General features: G+C 45.9%; 1 protein-coding gene across 2 annotated transcripts; it reads left to right on the plus strand.

Moving 5' to 3' along the window:
• The first annotated feature begins 216 nt into the window (after positions 1-216).
• Positions 217-7,290, plus strand: PURG (purine rich element binding protein G). Of its 2 annotated transcripts, XM_031043619.2 has the most exons (3): positions 217-243; positions 1,422-2,256; positions 4,324-7,290. In XM_031043619.2, exons 2-3 carry the CDS (start codon positions 1,435-1,437, stop codon positions 4,576-4,578), a joined length of 1,077 nt encoding a protein of 358 aa, XP_030899479.1. In that variant the 5' UTR covers positions 217-243; positions 1,422-1,434; the 3' UTR covers positions 4,579-7,290. The 2 variants fall into 2 exon arrangements, with proteins under 2 accessions (XP_030899479.1, XP_005143053.1); XM_005142996.3 differs by lacking the exon at positions 4,324-7,290 and having other exon boundaries at positions 1,422-3,125.
• Positions 7,291-12,942: the final 5,652 nt, after the last annotated feature.

The following is a 12,942-nucleotide window of genomic DNA, read 5'->3' on the forward strand; positions in this document are numbered from 1 at the left end:
CGAGGGGCATTGTGGGTAGCGTAGTCCCGGTGCCGAGCGGGCCGCACACCCTCCAGCGAGCCCACCGCTCCCCCCGCGCTGCCGCCGCTGCCGCCGTCGTCCTCGGCCGGGCGGGGCTGGGGCTGGGGCGGGGCGGGGCGGACGGCGGGGGTGCGCCAACCCGTGGCTCTGCGCGGCGGGGCTGCCGGCTGCGGGAGGCGGCGGCGGCTGCTGAAGGGCAACGGCGGCGATGGGTGCTGTGGGGTGAGTGACCGGGTGTGGGGCAGTGCAGGGGCACGCGTAGTGCTGGGGGGCGGGCAGCGATGGGGCAGGAGATGCTGTGCTGAGGGGCACTGGGGGGCAGTACTGGGGCACTGGGGGCATGCAGGGGCCTGTACTGGGAGTATTTGGAGGGGTATTGGGGCACTGAGGGCAGGGGGACAGTGCTGGGAGGTACTTGGGAGGGGCAGGAAGTAAAGCTCTGGGGGCAGTGGGGCGGGTTATGCAGTGATATGGAGCGCTGGGGAGCAGTGCTGGGGGCAGTGGGGGGCCAGCACTGGGCATCACTAGGGGGCAGAAGGTGAAGCTCTGGGGACACTGGGGCAGGAGATGCAGTGATGTGGAGCATCTGGGGAGCAGTGAGGGGGCAGGAGGGCAGTACTGAGGGGCAGAGGAGTAATACGGGGGGGCAGGAGGTGAAGATCTGGGGGCACTGGGGCAGGAGATGCAGTGATGGGTGGCAATGGAGAGCAGTGATGGGTGGGGAGGGGGGGAGGAAGGCAGTACTGGGGCCACTGGGGAGGCAGGGGGTAAAACACTGGGGGCACCAGGGCAGGTTATGCAGTGATGGGGGCACTGGGGCTCAGTGCTGGGGCTGTGGAGGGGGGAGGAGACCAGTACTGGGGGCAGGAAGTGAAGGTTCAGGAGCACTAGGAGGGCAATATTAGGGCTCTAGGAGTACTGGGGGGTTAGTACTGGGGCAGTGCTGGGGAGGACCCCAGTGCCCTCCCCCGGTGCCCTGGGGAGGAAGAGCAGAGGAGTGTGATGGAAGGGGAACACACCAGCATGGTGGGGGTACCCTGCAGTGGGGAGTAGGAGTCCCCAGGGGATAAGTATCACAACCATCCCGGTGGGGACACTCCAACCCACCCCACTGGGGCTCCCGCTCTCCACTGCAGGGCAGGGAGGGTTGCTGGACTGTGGGGACAGAGGGTGAGGGCACTAGGGCTGCTGGAAGCAAGGCTCCCTTGGCTGGGAGTCGGAGGTGGGGAGGCGAACAGCACCCGGGATCCTTTTGCTGTGATGCTGCGTGCTGTGGCAGCGGAGAGGGATGCAGGCGGCTTTGTAGGGAGAGCAGTGCTGAACAGAGACACTGCCGAGAAGCCGAGCAGGCCCCTGGTGCTGATGTTGTCATCTGTGTCTCTGTTCTGTATTATCTGCAGCTGATTGGTAAAGATGGAAAGAGGGAGAGGAGGAGGAGGAAGGAACCTGGGAGGCTCTGGCCTGCACAGGAGCATTTATTCCCAGTCCCAGCAGCAGTACCATTACCCGGCCTCCTCCCAGGGGGGCTGCATGGAGATCCAGGAGCTGGCCTCCAAGAGGGTGGACATCCAGAAGAAGCGCTTTTATCTGGATGTGAAACAGAGCTCCCGAGGCCGTTTTCTGAAGATCGCTGAGGTCTGGATAGGAAGAGGCAGGCAGGACAATATCAGGAAAAGCAAGCTGACCCTCTCCTTGTCCGTGGCTGCTGAGCTGAAGGACTGCCTTGGGGACTTCATCGAGCATTATGCCCACTTAGGCCTGAAAAGTGGTCACCGGCACGAGCACAGCAATGGCAAAGAGCAGCATCCCCGGAGGCGGCAGCAGCACCCGCCACCTTCGCCTCCAGTGTCTGTTTGCTCTGAAGAGCACCCTCACAGCGTCCTCAAAACAGAGTACATCGAGAGGGACAACAGGAAGTATTACCTGGACCTGAAGGAGAACCAGCGAGGGCGCTTCTTGCGGATTAGACAAACCATGAGCAGAGGACCTGGCATGATGGGTTATTTTGGCCACAGCTTGGGACAGGAGCAGACGATCGTTCTGCCAGCACAAGGGATGATTGAGTTCAGGGATGCTTTGGTCCAGCTGATAGAAGAATATGGCGAGGGGGACATAGAGGATCGCCGGGGTGGAGGTGATGAGCCTCCAGAGCTCCCCGAGGGCACCTCCTTCCGAGTGGACAACAAGCGCTTCTACTTCGACGTGGGATCCAACAGGTACGGCATTTTCCTGAAGGTAAGTGAGGTGAGGCCGCCCTACCGTAACACCATCACAGTTCCCTACAAAGCGTGGACACGGTTTGGGGAAAATTTTATCAAGTACGAAGAAGAGATGAGGAGAATTTACAACAGCCATAAAGAAAAAAGGATGGACGCCAGAGGGGACAGTGGTGAAGAGCAGGAGGGTCTCGAATAGAGTGCATTGGACTGGCTGTCTGGCAAAATAAACAAAACAAGCAGAAATTGGTAAGAGGGACTGACCTAGAGTAATTCCAAGTTGCCCCTTTTGGTTTGTTGGGTTTTTTTATAAAGTCCTTTTCCGGTAGCTCTTGCTAAGTCCAGTCTGTAATATTACAGGAGTCTGTTAAATTACACCCAAATCATCTCCGTGTTTCTAATGAAAGTACCGACCTCCCAAGTCTGTCTGAGTCAGCTGCTTTGAGTGTTAAAGACTATGGAAGTACATGTATCAGCACAAAACAAAATCTGGCACTCTGACCTTTAAGTAGTATAGATAAGGCCTGCGTTGCACTCCCAACATGATACAAAAGCAAACCAAACCCCAAACCTTATGCTGAAATGTATCAGTTTCTATGATGTTTTTTTCCGGGACTGAATTCTTCTTGTATTTGGTCCATAGGCTGAGCAGCGCATCCATAGGGTTTATGATAAAAATCAACTTTGTGTGAATTCCTGGTATGGGTATGAGGGCAGAGAGAGGTTTTTAAATTGGCAGCTGCTGGTTATTGAGTTTGAACTGATAGCCTGCATGGGTAAAACCTTGATAACTGGTCAGACCTTTATCATGTGCTGGTAATGATTTGTTACTCATTCTGTAGTTTTGTGCTGAACAAATAACCTGAATATCCTGGGATAGCGAAGCTCCACTCTAGCACTAAGCCTTCTGAATTAATGGCAATGAATAATAACCCATGTACATGTTCTGCCCATGTGAGGCTAGTGATTTCTTGGGTTTCATTTTCAATGCATTTGTCCAAAATGTGAAAAGGTATTTTCATAGTAGCTGTGTTACGGGTTCCAGCAGGCAGCTGGGGATAGAGCGGGGGTTTGGAGGAGGGACCACCACGACTGAGGCTTTCTCCCAGATGTGAGATTAATGCAGTCGTGATGTTACCTGGTTTTCTTCTCCTGCAGCAAGAAAAACCTTGGGGCGAGTTTGGTGCACCATTGGGCTCGTATAAAAAGGCATCTCTCTCACATTTACTGGTGGCACCTTGGAAGTGGTGGTTTATGCCCAGTTGGGTTTTTTGTCATGTTAATTTTACAGGTGGTGGTGTTAGGAAATGATATCTGTGCCCTGCCATCACCCCCTTCCCACCGGCTCTGAGATTATGGAGCAATTCAGTTCCCAGTAGCCCACCATCAGTGGTTTCAGTGTCACCCCACTGAAGTCTCTGGAGGGAAGGTGTGTACAGTTCCTTGTTTAGAAAATTGATGAAAGGTTTTGAAAACTCCTTATCATTGCTTAAAATATGAATACTCAATGTAACGGGCTTTTCCAGCTTTTGGGTGACCAGCTCCTTCCCCTCTGAAACCAGCAGAAGTTTGATGGAGCTCCGGGTACTTCCAATAACATGTTGCCCACCTTTAAAATTCTTTTTAAGGAGGCATTAACATGTCTTACCAGATATTTATCATAATTTGAATTGTTTTTTAGCAGAATAACCTAGTGTTCATGTGGACCAGCTGTTTTCCCATGCAACCATGACATGGTTTTATTTATTTTTATTTAATCTCTTGAGAAATGTATTTATCTCCAACCAGACTGTTGATCACTTTTAGTCTGGACCCACCTGCACACTGCATGGCCACACTCAATCCAAATGCTATTACCTGCTAACGTTATTAACCATAACGAGAAAAGCTGGGGATGCAGAGTTGGGAACCAAGAGGATAATCTGGATTTCAGTTTGGAAACTAAAACTAGTTGATCTGGTTTAACTTTAAAAAGAAAAAAAGAAAAAAAAAGAAAAAACAAAGCTTGCACCAAAGTCACCGAAGAACCTTTAGGAAAGTGTTACAGTTGTGGCAAGAAGTAAGTAATTTAATTTCACTGTTTTAGGTGATTCTCCCTTTAGGTAAAACCACCCATAGCAGATACAGCAAGCAAGCTTTTGGCTTCATGTCAAGAATTCCCATCCACTTCAGGTTCTTTTTCAACTCTGGGAGAGATGTTCTCGCCCCACCGCTTCAACTGATATCGGAGCGTGACGGATCAGCTGGGAGTTGCAGGAGGTGCTGGTTCATCATTGCTCTTAGGGCTTTGGTCCCAATGGTTTTAACAGGTCAATTGCAAACAAAATCAACATTAAAATAACTCTACATCCCATTATTGATGTGAAACCAGAATTTAGTGAATGAGTCCTTGTTGCGCACATTAGCGTATCGCTAACTGCTGCTGCCTGTCACAGTGCCTGGAGTTAAAAATTAACTTACATTCCAACAAACTGGAGCTATGAATGTACAAACCTTTTCCATCCTCCTTTCCGCTCCTACCTGGCATTCTTCCCCTACAAGGTTAACATCTCCCCATCCCAGCCTACTTTTCTCCCAAGGGATCATAGAAGCTCCTACGTTGGAATTAGAGTGATTGTGTTGTGTCATAAGTGATCATGCCTTCGCTGTGTTCCTTTAGCATCAGTGAGGAAAATACTTGGGATATATTGGGCAAAGTGATTGGAAAGGGATATTTTCTTCACCATTTTAAAAGAAGAAAGATGTGACATGGCTTTGCTTGTCTGCCTATTTTTTAAAAAGAACATTTATCTTTTGTTAATGGATTGGTCTTCCAATAGTATTATTTAGATATCACCCAGAATTCAGTGTCTGCTGGCTATGGGTCAGACTCAGTTTTGGCACGCAGGTATCCCATATGATCCACTAATAAATTGACTCTTCAGGCATGGGATGCACTTTAGTATCCAAAACTGGATCAGGATCTTCATGTTTGTAGCCAGTTCCCCGTGGATAAACTACTAGCCATGGGTGTCCACCACAATGGAAATTGCCAGTGTTTGCAGATGGAGGGTAATACATGCTCACTGGAAATGTTGCAATGCAAGACTTTAATGGTGAGATTCATGAATGGGTCCCTTATTATTTTTGGCAGCGTGTCTTCAGCTTAGGAGAGCAGTGATCATGTGGACTGCTCATGCACAGGAATGCCCATGAATCGGCTCAGGAATGCCGAATCCCTAATGCATTTTAAATGTTCATTCCTGATGCCCTGAAACTGCCGTGTCCCTTAAACTTGAGAAAATACAAAGCTTATTTGCACTAGAAAGAACGGCCAAAAACAATCCTTAGGAGGACAGGGTGAAGAGCACCAGTCTGAACCTCGGTTGCTTTTTTTTTCTCATGAGAGAATTTCCTGTTCAAGCCCTCACCTCTGTCTCAAAATTGTATGGTCCCAGCAGAAAGTCTGTCAGTTCAATAATGAAATTGTAAAGCACTTTATATTGTGTAAATAATAGGAGGAGCACATTTCTGCTCCTGCTCTGGTAAGGGGATGCTTCAGTAATGTAATCTAAGGCTGGAAGAAGCCGTCTCCTGCATGCATGTGTCTGTAAGAGACCTATTGTACTTGCTTGGTCCAGCTCCACTCATATGTTAGAGGAGGATGGTTGCTATATTGAGAGTGGGTTGACTTATAGTGTTTGCAGAGCTGCTGAGTATCCTCAGCTCCTCACCCTTTCTGCAAATCAGGCTGCCAATGTTGCTGCCGAGGCTTAAAACCAAGGTTTTTCACCTATAGTCTTGGCAAAGCTGAGTCCAGCAGCTCCCTTGGGCTTGGTTTTTCCCACTGCTGGCACAGAAGATGGGGCAGTAACTAAAAGCTTATACTGGGTGGAAGTGGCTGCCCCGCATGAGTTGTGTTGAGTTTTGTCCATTAAGCTGGCTTTCTAGATCAAGTAGAGGCAGGGGTGTGCTAGTGAAGGGTTCGGGAATGTTTTTGCACTGGTGCGGTGAGGGTGACCCACTGAGTGCTCCGAAGGAGATGGCAGAACCCACTGTGGTAGGTTCATCACATCAAGTCTGGATGACGGACTCTACCCAGCAAGAAGCTGCAGCAGTTATTGGTAATCTACTTGTTGTCGTTAAGTGTTTCGTATCTGTATCCGATATATACAAATTCATGTCCATATATAGACATTAATATATTTATGTGAGTATGTTGTAGCCTGTAGTTGCTTGTAGCAAAATAATCTTGTTTATCTGAAGTACACAGTCTAAAGAGAGAGTAGTTTTCTCCTACTACTGGTCTGCATAAACACATGATTTCATGGAGAGCTGGTTGCACATTGTTTTGTAGAATCACAGATTGGTTTGGGTCAAAAGGGACTTTAAAGCTCATCCAGTTCCAACCCCCTGCCATAAGCAGGGACACCTTCCACTAGACCAGGTTACTCAAAGCCCTGTGTTTGTGTGGACCTTGTAAGTTTTATGTGCCTTGTAAGCACTCATACCTTAGGTTTTTGGCAAGGCTGCAAGGGAAAAAGTAGCCAAAAGAAGGCAAAACTCTTCCTTGCAGGCATCATTGAGGTGGGATGGGAGGTGTAAGGAAGAGGCAGCTGCAGGTACTGCCAGTCACATCATGTTTCAATGCTATTTTGCAACCCCTAGCTCTGCGAATCTGCGCTACCACATTCATAAAATCCCAGGTAGAAGCATTGAAAACCTGTCCTTTATTAAAAAAAAAAAATGCAAGCAATTACCAAATTCAGTGTCAGCACACCTTTTTTTTCTGCTAAAGGTGTCATTGTCTAATGATTTTATATTTTTTTTTCCCCTGTGGCCTGTTGAAGTGACCTAAGCTCACAGTGAAGGGAGTTGGTAGTGGTTAGGAAGCCTACTCTTCACTTGACTTGCAGCCCTTTTGTCTGAGCATAGTAATTTTTATAACAGAAAGAGGTTTATTATTATGTATTTTTATTGGGCAGATTTTTGCACCAGGTGGAAAATTAATTAAGAAGTTGTTTTAGTTCTATGGCGTTCCTACTTTTGCTGTACATACAGTATATATATACAATTAATCAGATAATTATTAAAGAGAAGTCTACCTTCCATTTAATTTTATATCTTGCTTCCTCCAAAATTAAAACACCCTTTATATTGTAATTGCTTAACGTGTTGTGATGTCTAAAATTCACCTTTCCCCTCCTACCTCGCTATTCTCTTCAGGTAAAGGCTGTATTCAGAATAGTTCATCCAAGTAAGAGTGGAAATAAAGGCTACACTGGAAGCTATGGAAGTAGCTTATGATGTGACCAGTAGCCAAGCAAGGCTGTCACCCCACAGCCTTTGTCAAAACAAATCATCCCTCCAGTGTTGATTGCTCCAGCACTGGGAAGCAAAGCTTGCCCAGTGTATCCAAGATTTCCTGGGAGAGTGTGGTATGCCCCCATAGATGCCCAGCAGGCTGGGACCACAGACCTTGACCCTTTGTTGGGGCATGTTGGTGGTGGGTTGAGGTGGCAGCAGGTTTAAGCCATTGTACCTGGTACAATGGTACTGTATTAGTAATATGGTACTGTGTGCACAAGTTGTTTTCAAGCTGTAGGGCACGCTCTCCATTAGGCTCTCTGTTCTCCAAGATCTGGGAAGCTTTAATGGGCTGATACCAATTTTTCTTCCTAATATCTTCTCGCACCTTTGTTCACTTCTCTGCTTGTACTTCCACAAAGGCGACACAATATTAAAGTGTTGAGGTAAAATAAAATATGAGGAATTCCTGATTATGTGGATTAAGAATTGGTTTTCCAGAGATGTCAAAACATTAACTGAGGTTTTAGAAGCTGGGAGTCATTTTGGCATTTCTGTGATGGATGTAATTAGATGGTTCCTTCTATATGCTGAGGCATCATGTGAAATGTGAACCTTCAGCCTCCGGGCTGTTATGTACATTAACATCTAGAAAGGTGTATGCTGGGTGTACTTTCTGGCCTTTCCATGCTTACTGGACGTGGTTTGTGCTTGTACTGTATCCAGAGGTACTGGTCTAGCCTCAAGGTGCCTGGCTGCCACCCCAATAAAACCATCACTAACAATTTGCTAATCCATCTTCCTAATTGATAGGCTACCTCAAAATACTTGAGTTGGCAAACTGAAATTGCTATTTTTGTAGAGAATAGCCACCATAAATAAAAGAAGGACATATTCCATCTTTTGTGCATTTCCCATCATCCGATGTACTGGTATTCAACAGGATATTGGAGTTCCTGGTTAGAGATGGGTCAGCTGGTCAGTTGGGTTTCTTAACCATGGTGGAAGAAATCCATCCTCCAGGCAGAAGGAATTTACACTTACCTATTTCTTCATCTTGATCATTCACCATGCAGAGATTAATTGGAAGAAAAGATGGCCCTTCATGCGGGTTGCTGGAAGACAGCTAAGGCTTTTTGCCCAGCCCCACTAAGCACAATACTGCTCTAACATCTGTGAATTTATATGTGACACACAAATTAACAGAGAGAGAAGGGAGAGGGGAATATTAAACATATATATATGCCTATACCTATTAAAATAGTATTTTTTTCCTGTTTCCAATAGATCCTTCCTCTTGGGATGTAAACATGGTAGCTGTTATCTTTTCTGTTTTCTGTATCAGAGATGTTCAACATGCAATATGAGCACTCAGAAGCAATGTCAACCTACTATACTACTAATGTTAAATCTTTACACTACAAATTGCATGCAATAGAATATGTATCTCAAAACAGCAGGGAGTTACATGGGATTAAAGACACAGGTTAACCTCAGAGCTCTTACAAGTATTCCCATGTGGTCACTGCTCTGAGCATGTGTTGTTGGCACGATGTGCAGGGAGAGGGGGAGTGAGAGCAGAGATAAGCACTTCCCACAAAGGCACAGGAACAAAAAGACAGGAGGGGGTGGAAGGAAGCAAGGACAAGATTCGTGTTTCAGAGAATTGCAGAGCATGATGATTGTTTTATTGGGAGAAATAGGTGACACACCATCAGTGCTGGAGTCCTGCGGAACTGGGTAAGGAGGTAGATCCTGGGAGGGGAGAATACAAGTGTTGGTGGCCTGTAATATTTGCTCCTGCCATGCCAGTTTATGGATGTTTGTGTGCTTTTCACTGGAGCCTTACATTCACTGCTCTGCCTGCTTCCTGCTCCAGGAATTAGCTGGGCTGTGTGATGGAGGGTAATGTTATCAATGGGGCAATTGCTCTTTTCCATTGCAGAAGTAAGGTGTTGCTGAAGGCTGGAGGGCAAAGAAAGCAGCTTTCAAGAAACACACTCTGAGCCTGTCCTTGCAAAGGGGTTTGTGTTGTTTTTAATAAGGCTTTGCAGATGACCACCAGTTGTATCACCTATGCACCAGCCTTGGTACCCTGAGGCCTGATATACATAAGTGGTTGGTGTTACCAGCTGTTGAAACCTGTGCTTTGCACAGCGAAGTGCTGTAATAATAGTGAGGACTCTAGAAAAGCTATTGGAATCTCAAGCTAGGCCTCTTGATAATGGAGACAGGATTGCTTTGTGTTTATCCTGCCTGTGCCTATGTTTCTCACCGATAAAACAGGATGAATGATACCTCTCCACCTCAAAGGGAGTGATAAAGAAAAGTGCATTTGGCGTTGGAGATTTTTTGATGCTCTGATATCAATCAATATTGATGATCTCTGAAAGCAAAACAAGAAGAAATTCATTGATATGCAGTGTTTGGAAGATATATGTAGGTAAGGCTTAGATTGCATGCAGAACAATGAATGAAAAACCTATATGCTAGAGGAGGAGGGAAAAGTTATAAGATTACATAATTAAGCTCTCTATGCATATGTTCAAAGCAGCTGGAATTAAGGTTACTCAGATAATCCTTAGTTCTGGCACTTCCTGACCTTCACTTGTGCGATTTTCCAACTTTTTTCTCCACTGTTTATATGAAGATACATTAGTGGCCTGTTCATAACGCCAAGTTGTAGATTTTGGTTTTCAACCCTGAATGGAGTCTCACAAGCCTTTCAAGAACTCCTCCACCTCCAATTTCCTTTCCAAGAAGGAGGAAGGATCAAAGAAGTCTAAAAGTGAGGAGGACACTGTGTAACATGTATTACAGTAGAACTGACAGGGACCTCTGGAGAACATCATTTGTTGTCCCATATTCAGAGGTGGGACTAGCTAAACCCAATCCTTTCCTCACACTGGTTTTCAGCCAGGCCAGCTCCATAGTCTGCAGAAACTGACTCTAAACTTAAATTTGCAAGTACGAGGGTGCCTCTAATGGTACTTTCCATGGTCTGCACAGCAAAAAGCATCTTTATCTTACCCAAGTTGAACAACCTGTAAAAAAATCTGCCTTTTTAAATCTCTAGTCATGGATATTCCCAGCCTCCCTCCCCAGGCTGTTTCAGTTGTTCACCCTGCCCATCCTCAGGTATTTTTCCTGCTGTCCACCTCTGTGTCCCTTGCTTCCATTTAATTCCAACGCTTTTTGTCTTACAGGCCATGCTCTCAAGAGGAGATATGGAAACAGTTTGTTCCCTTTCTTGCTGCAGCTCTTTTACATAATTAAAGACTGTTGTCAGGTCTCTCCTGCCTACTTTTCTACACAAATACAAAGCCTTCCACCAAGAGTAGTTTTTAGCCCTCGTCATGTTCTTGTTGCTTCCTGATGAGTCTGTCGTTTTCTTGAATCCAGAATTACAGAATCCAGAATCAGGAGAGGTATTTTTACAGCTTCAAGTGGAAGGATTGCAAATGAATCAAGGTTTTCTACACCCAGTAGGATGTTTTTTTGCAGCAGCTTACTTGCTGCCTCCAGACCAGTTTGTAACTCTGTGTCCTCCAAGGTCCTCTTCGGTAAAGCCACTACCAACTCAGACATTTCTCACTGTTATCACCCTTTAATAGTTTTAGAAAATCTGGGCTATTAAAATGACAGACCATGCATTTTCTACAAACGTTTGCAATAGAAACCTGTTAGAAACTCTGCTGTACATGGTGGTGCAGCAGAGCACTATCATTCATGTCTCCGCTGATCTCTGAATTACACATAGGAAAAATAGCCCATCAACAGGCATTCTCCAAAATATTAAATACCCTCCTAAATATTAAAGATGATGACACTTTCCCAGTCTTCACAATATAAGCAGTAACTCTTGCACTATCAAGATACCTGTTTAAATGCAAATGTAAAGAATGCATCTAGTGACAGTATAAGCTCTCAAATATGCCAGTTGGTTTGGAAATACCTGCTTTCCTCTGTGTTCCCAAATCTCCAAGGATTGTTACAGAAAAGCGTAGTTTCATCATGCAATAATGTGAATAGTTACCAGAATATTTACATTAACTTTGCTAGCTTTAGCTAAGATTTTTGTCTGAACTGGCCCTCCTCTCTGCTCATTCTGTCTCTCCCATTTCCTCTCCTACCATCAACATCCATGCCCATGCTCCATCTTTCCCTCCTTTCACATTTGTGGGCTTTCTGATTTCCTGCAGTATTAGTTCAATATGTCTGTTACTCATCTCTTACAAGTTAGTATCCCAAAGCAAAACCAGCCAGCACTTGTATTTCAGTTCTTCCCAACCTTTCTAGCAGTAAAACACTCCATAGTGGAAGAGCTCATTCTGCTTTTGAACAGAGTCAGAGCATCAGGTCATTACCAGGACCTGGAAAAAAATAATCCCCAGGTGAGCAAGAGACTCAGCGTTGGCTGAGTTGAGTCCCAGATAGCTCTGTCTTCCACAGGGATGTCCTTCCTCCCTTCAGAGATGTTTTAAGCCCCTCTATTGATTTCCCAGGTGGGGAACTGCATGTTATTTCACTCAGCCTTTTAGCTGCCTTGTCTTAACATGGTTGTGTCGCCATTGTCCTGGCTGTGCTGCAATCAGAGCCCACCCAGCTATGCTGGATAATAACCTGAAGAACCCTGGCTTTGAGTTTTTTCCCCAATTCCCAGCAGCTCTGGCTTCACTGAAAGTTAATTGGAATTTCCTTAGTAACACTTTTATTGTGAGGAGATCTGGCATTTTTTATGTAAGAAAACTACAGAGGAGTTCCTCCTGTTCCATGTAGGTTTGCACACTGCCCTATAATCACTTAGCGTATATCTGAGTGCCTTCCAGTTGTGCATTTAAGCCTATGACTAACTTCTGCCAAGCAGCCCTTGTGCGCTCCTCCCTCCTCTTCCTAGGGGAAAAGCTGAATGTGCCAGTGCAGTCCTGATATTTTTAACATAAATTAATTATCCCCACTGTTCTGCGATAACAGGGGTGAGCTGAAGCATGTTGTGTGTTGGCTTTTGCATCACTTCCCTCCATAACGGGTGGTGAACAGGAGCTGGTTTGTCTCTGGAAATTCCCCTTTGACTGTTGCTGCTTTGCAAATTGTCATTTTTGCTTTGAGCTTGGTGTGGAGAAGTTTCTTGTGCTGCTGAATGATTGGGAACTGCCTAATGTAAAAAGACCATCTCTTCCTCTGGGAAGGTCAAAGGGGGATTCTAAGGACAGAGACAGTACAGAGACAGAGGAATCTAAGGACAGAGACAGAAGAGAGGTGATGAAGCAGTACTCTAGATGAAGTGAAACTCAGCATGCAGTCAACAGATGTATTTCTGTTTGGGATACACTGAGTGGCCTCCAAGGACAGTCTCTGCTGAGACACCAATAAACCCTGAAAGGAATTTGAAAACTGTAGCATTGTGCCAGTGCTGCTT

This window comes from Melopsittacus undulatus, chromosome 5 (genome assembly GCF_012275295.1).
Source record: "Melopsittacus undulatus isolate bMelUnd1 chromosome 5, bMelUnd1.mat.Z, whole genome shotgun sequence".
In the NCBI taxonomy this organism is placed as follows: domain Eukaryota; kingdom Metazoa; phylum Chordata; class Aves; order Psittaciformes; family Psittaculidae; genus Melopsittacus; species Melopsittacus undulatus.

Excerpts from the sequence above, each read along its gene's own strand:
- PURG (XM_031043619.2), top strand. The coding sequence starts at position 1,435 with ATGGAAAGAGGGAGAGGAGGAGGAGGAAGGAACCTGGGAGGCTCTGGC. Across the intron at positions 2,257-4,323 it reads GGTACGGCATTTTCCTGAAG|GTGATTCTCCCTTTAGGTAA; the intron begins GTAAGTGAGGTG and ends TCACTGTTTTAG.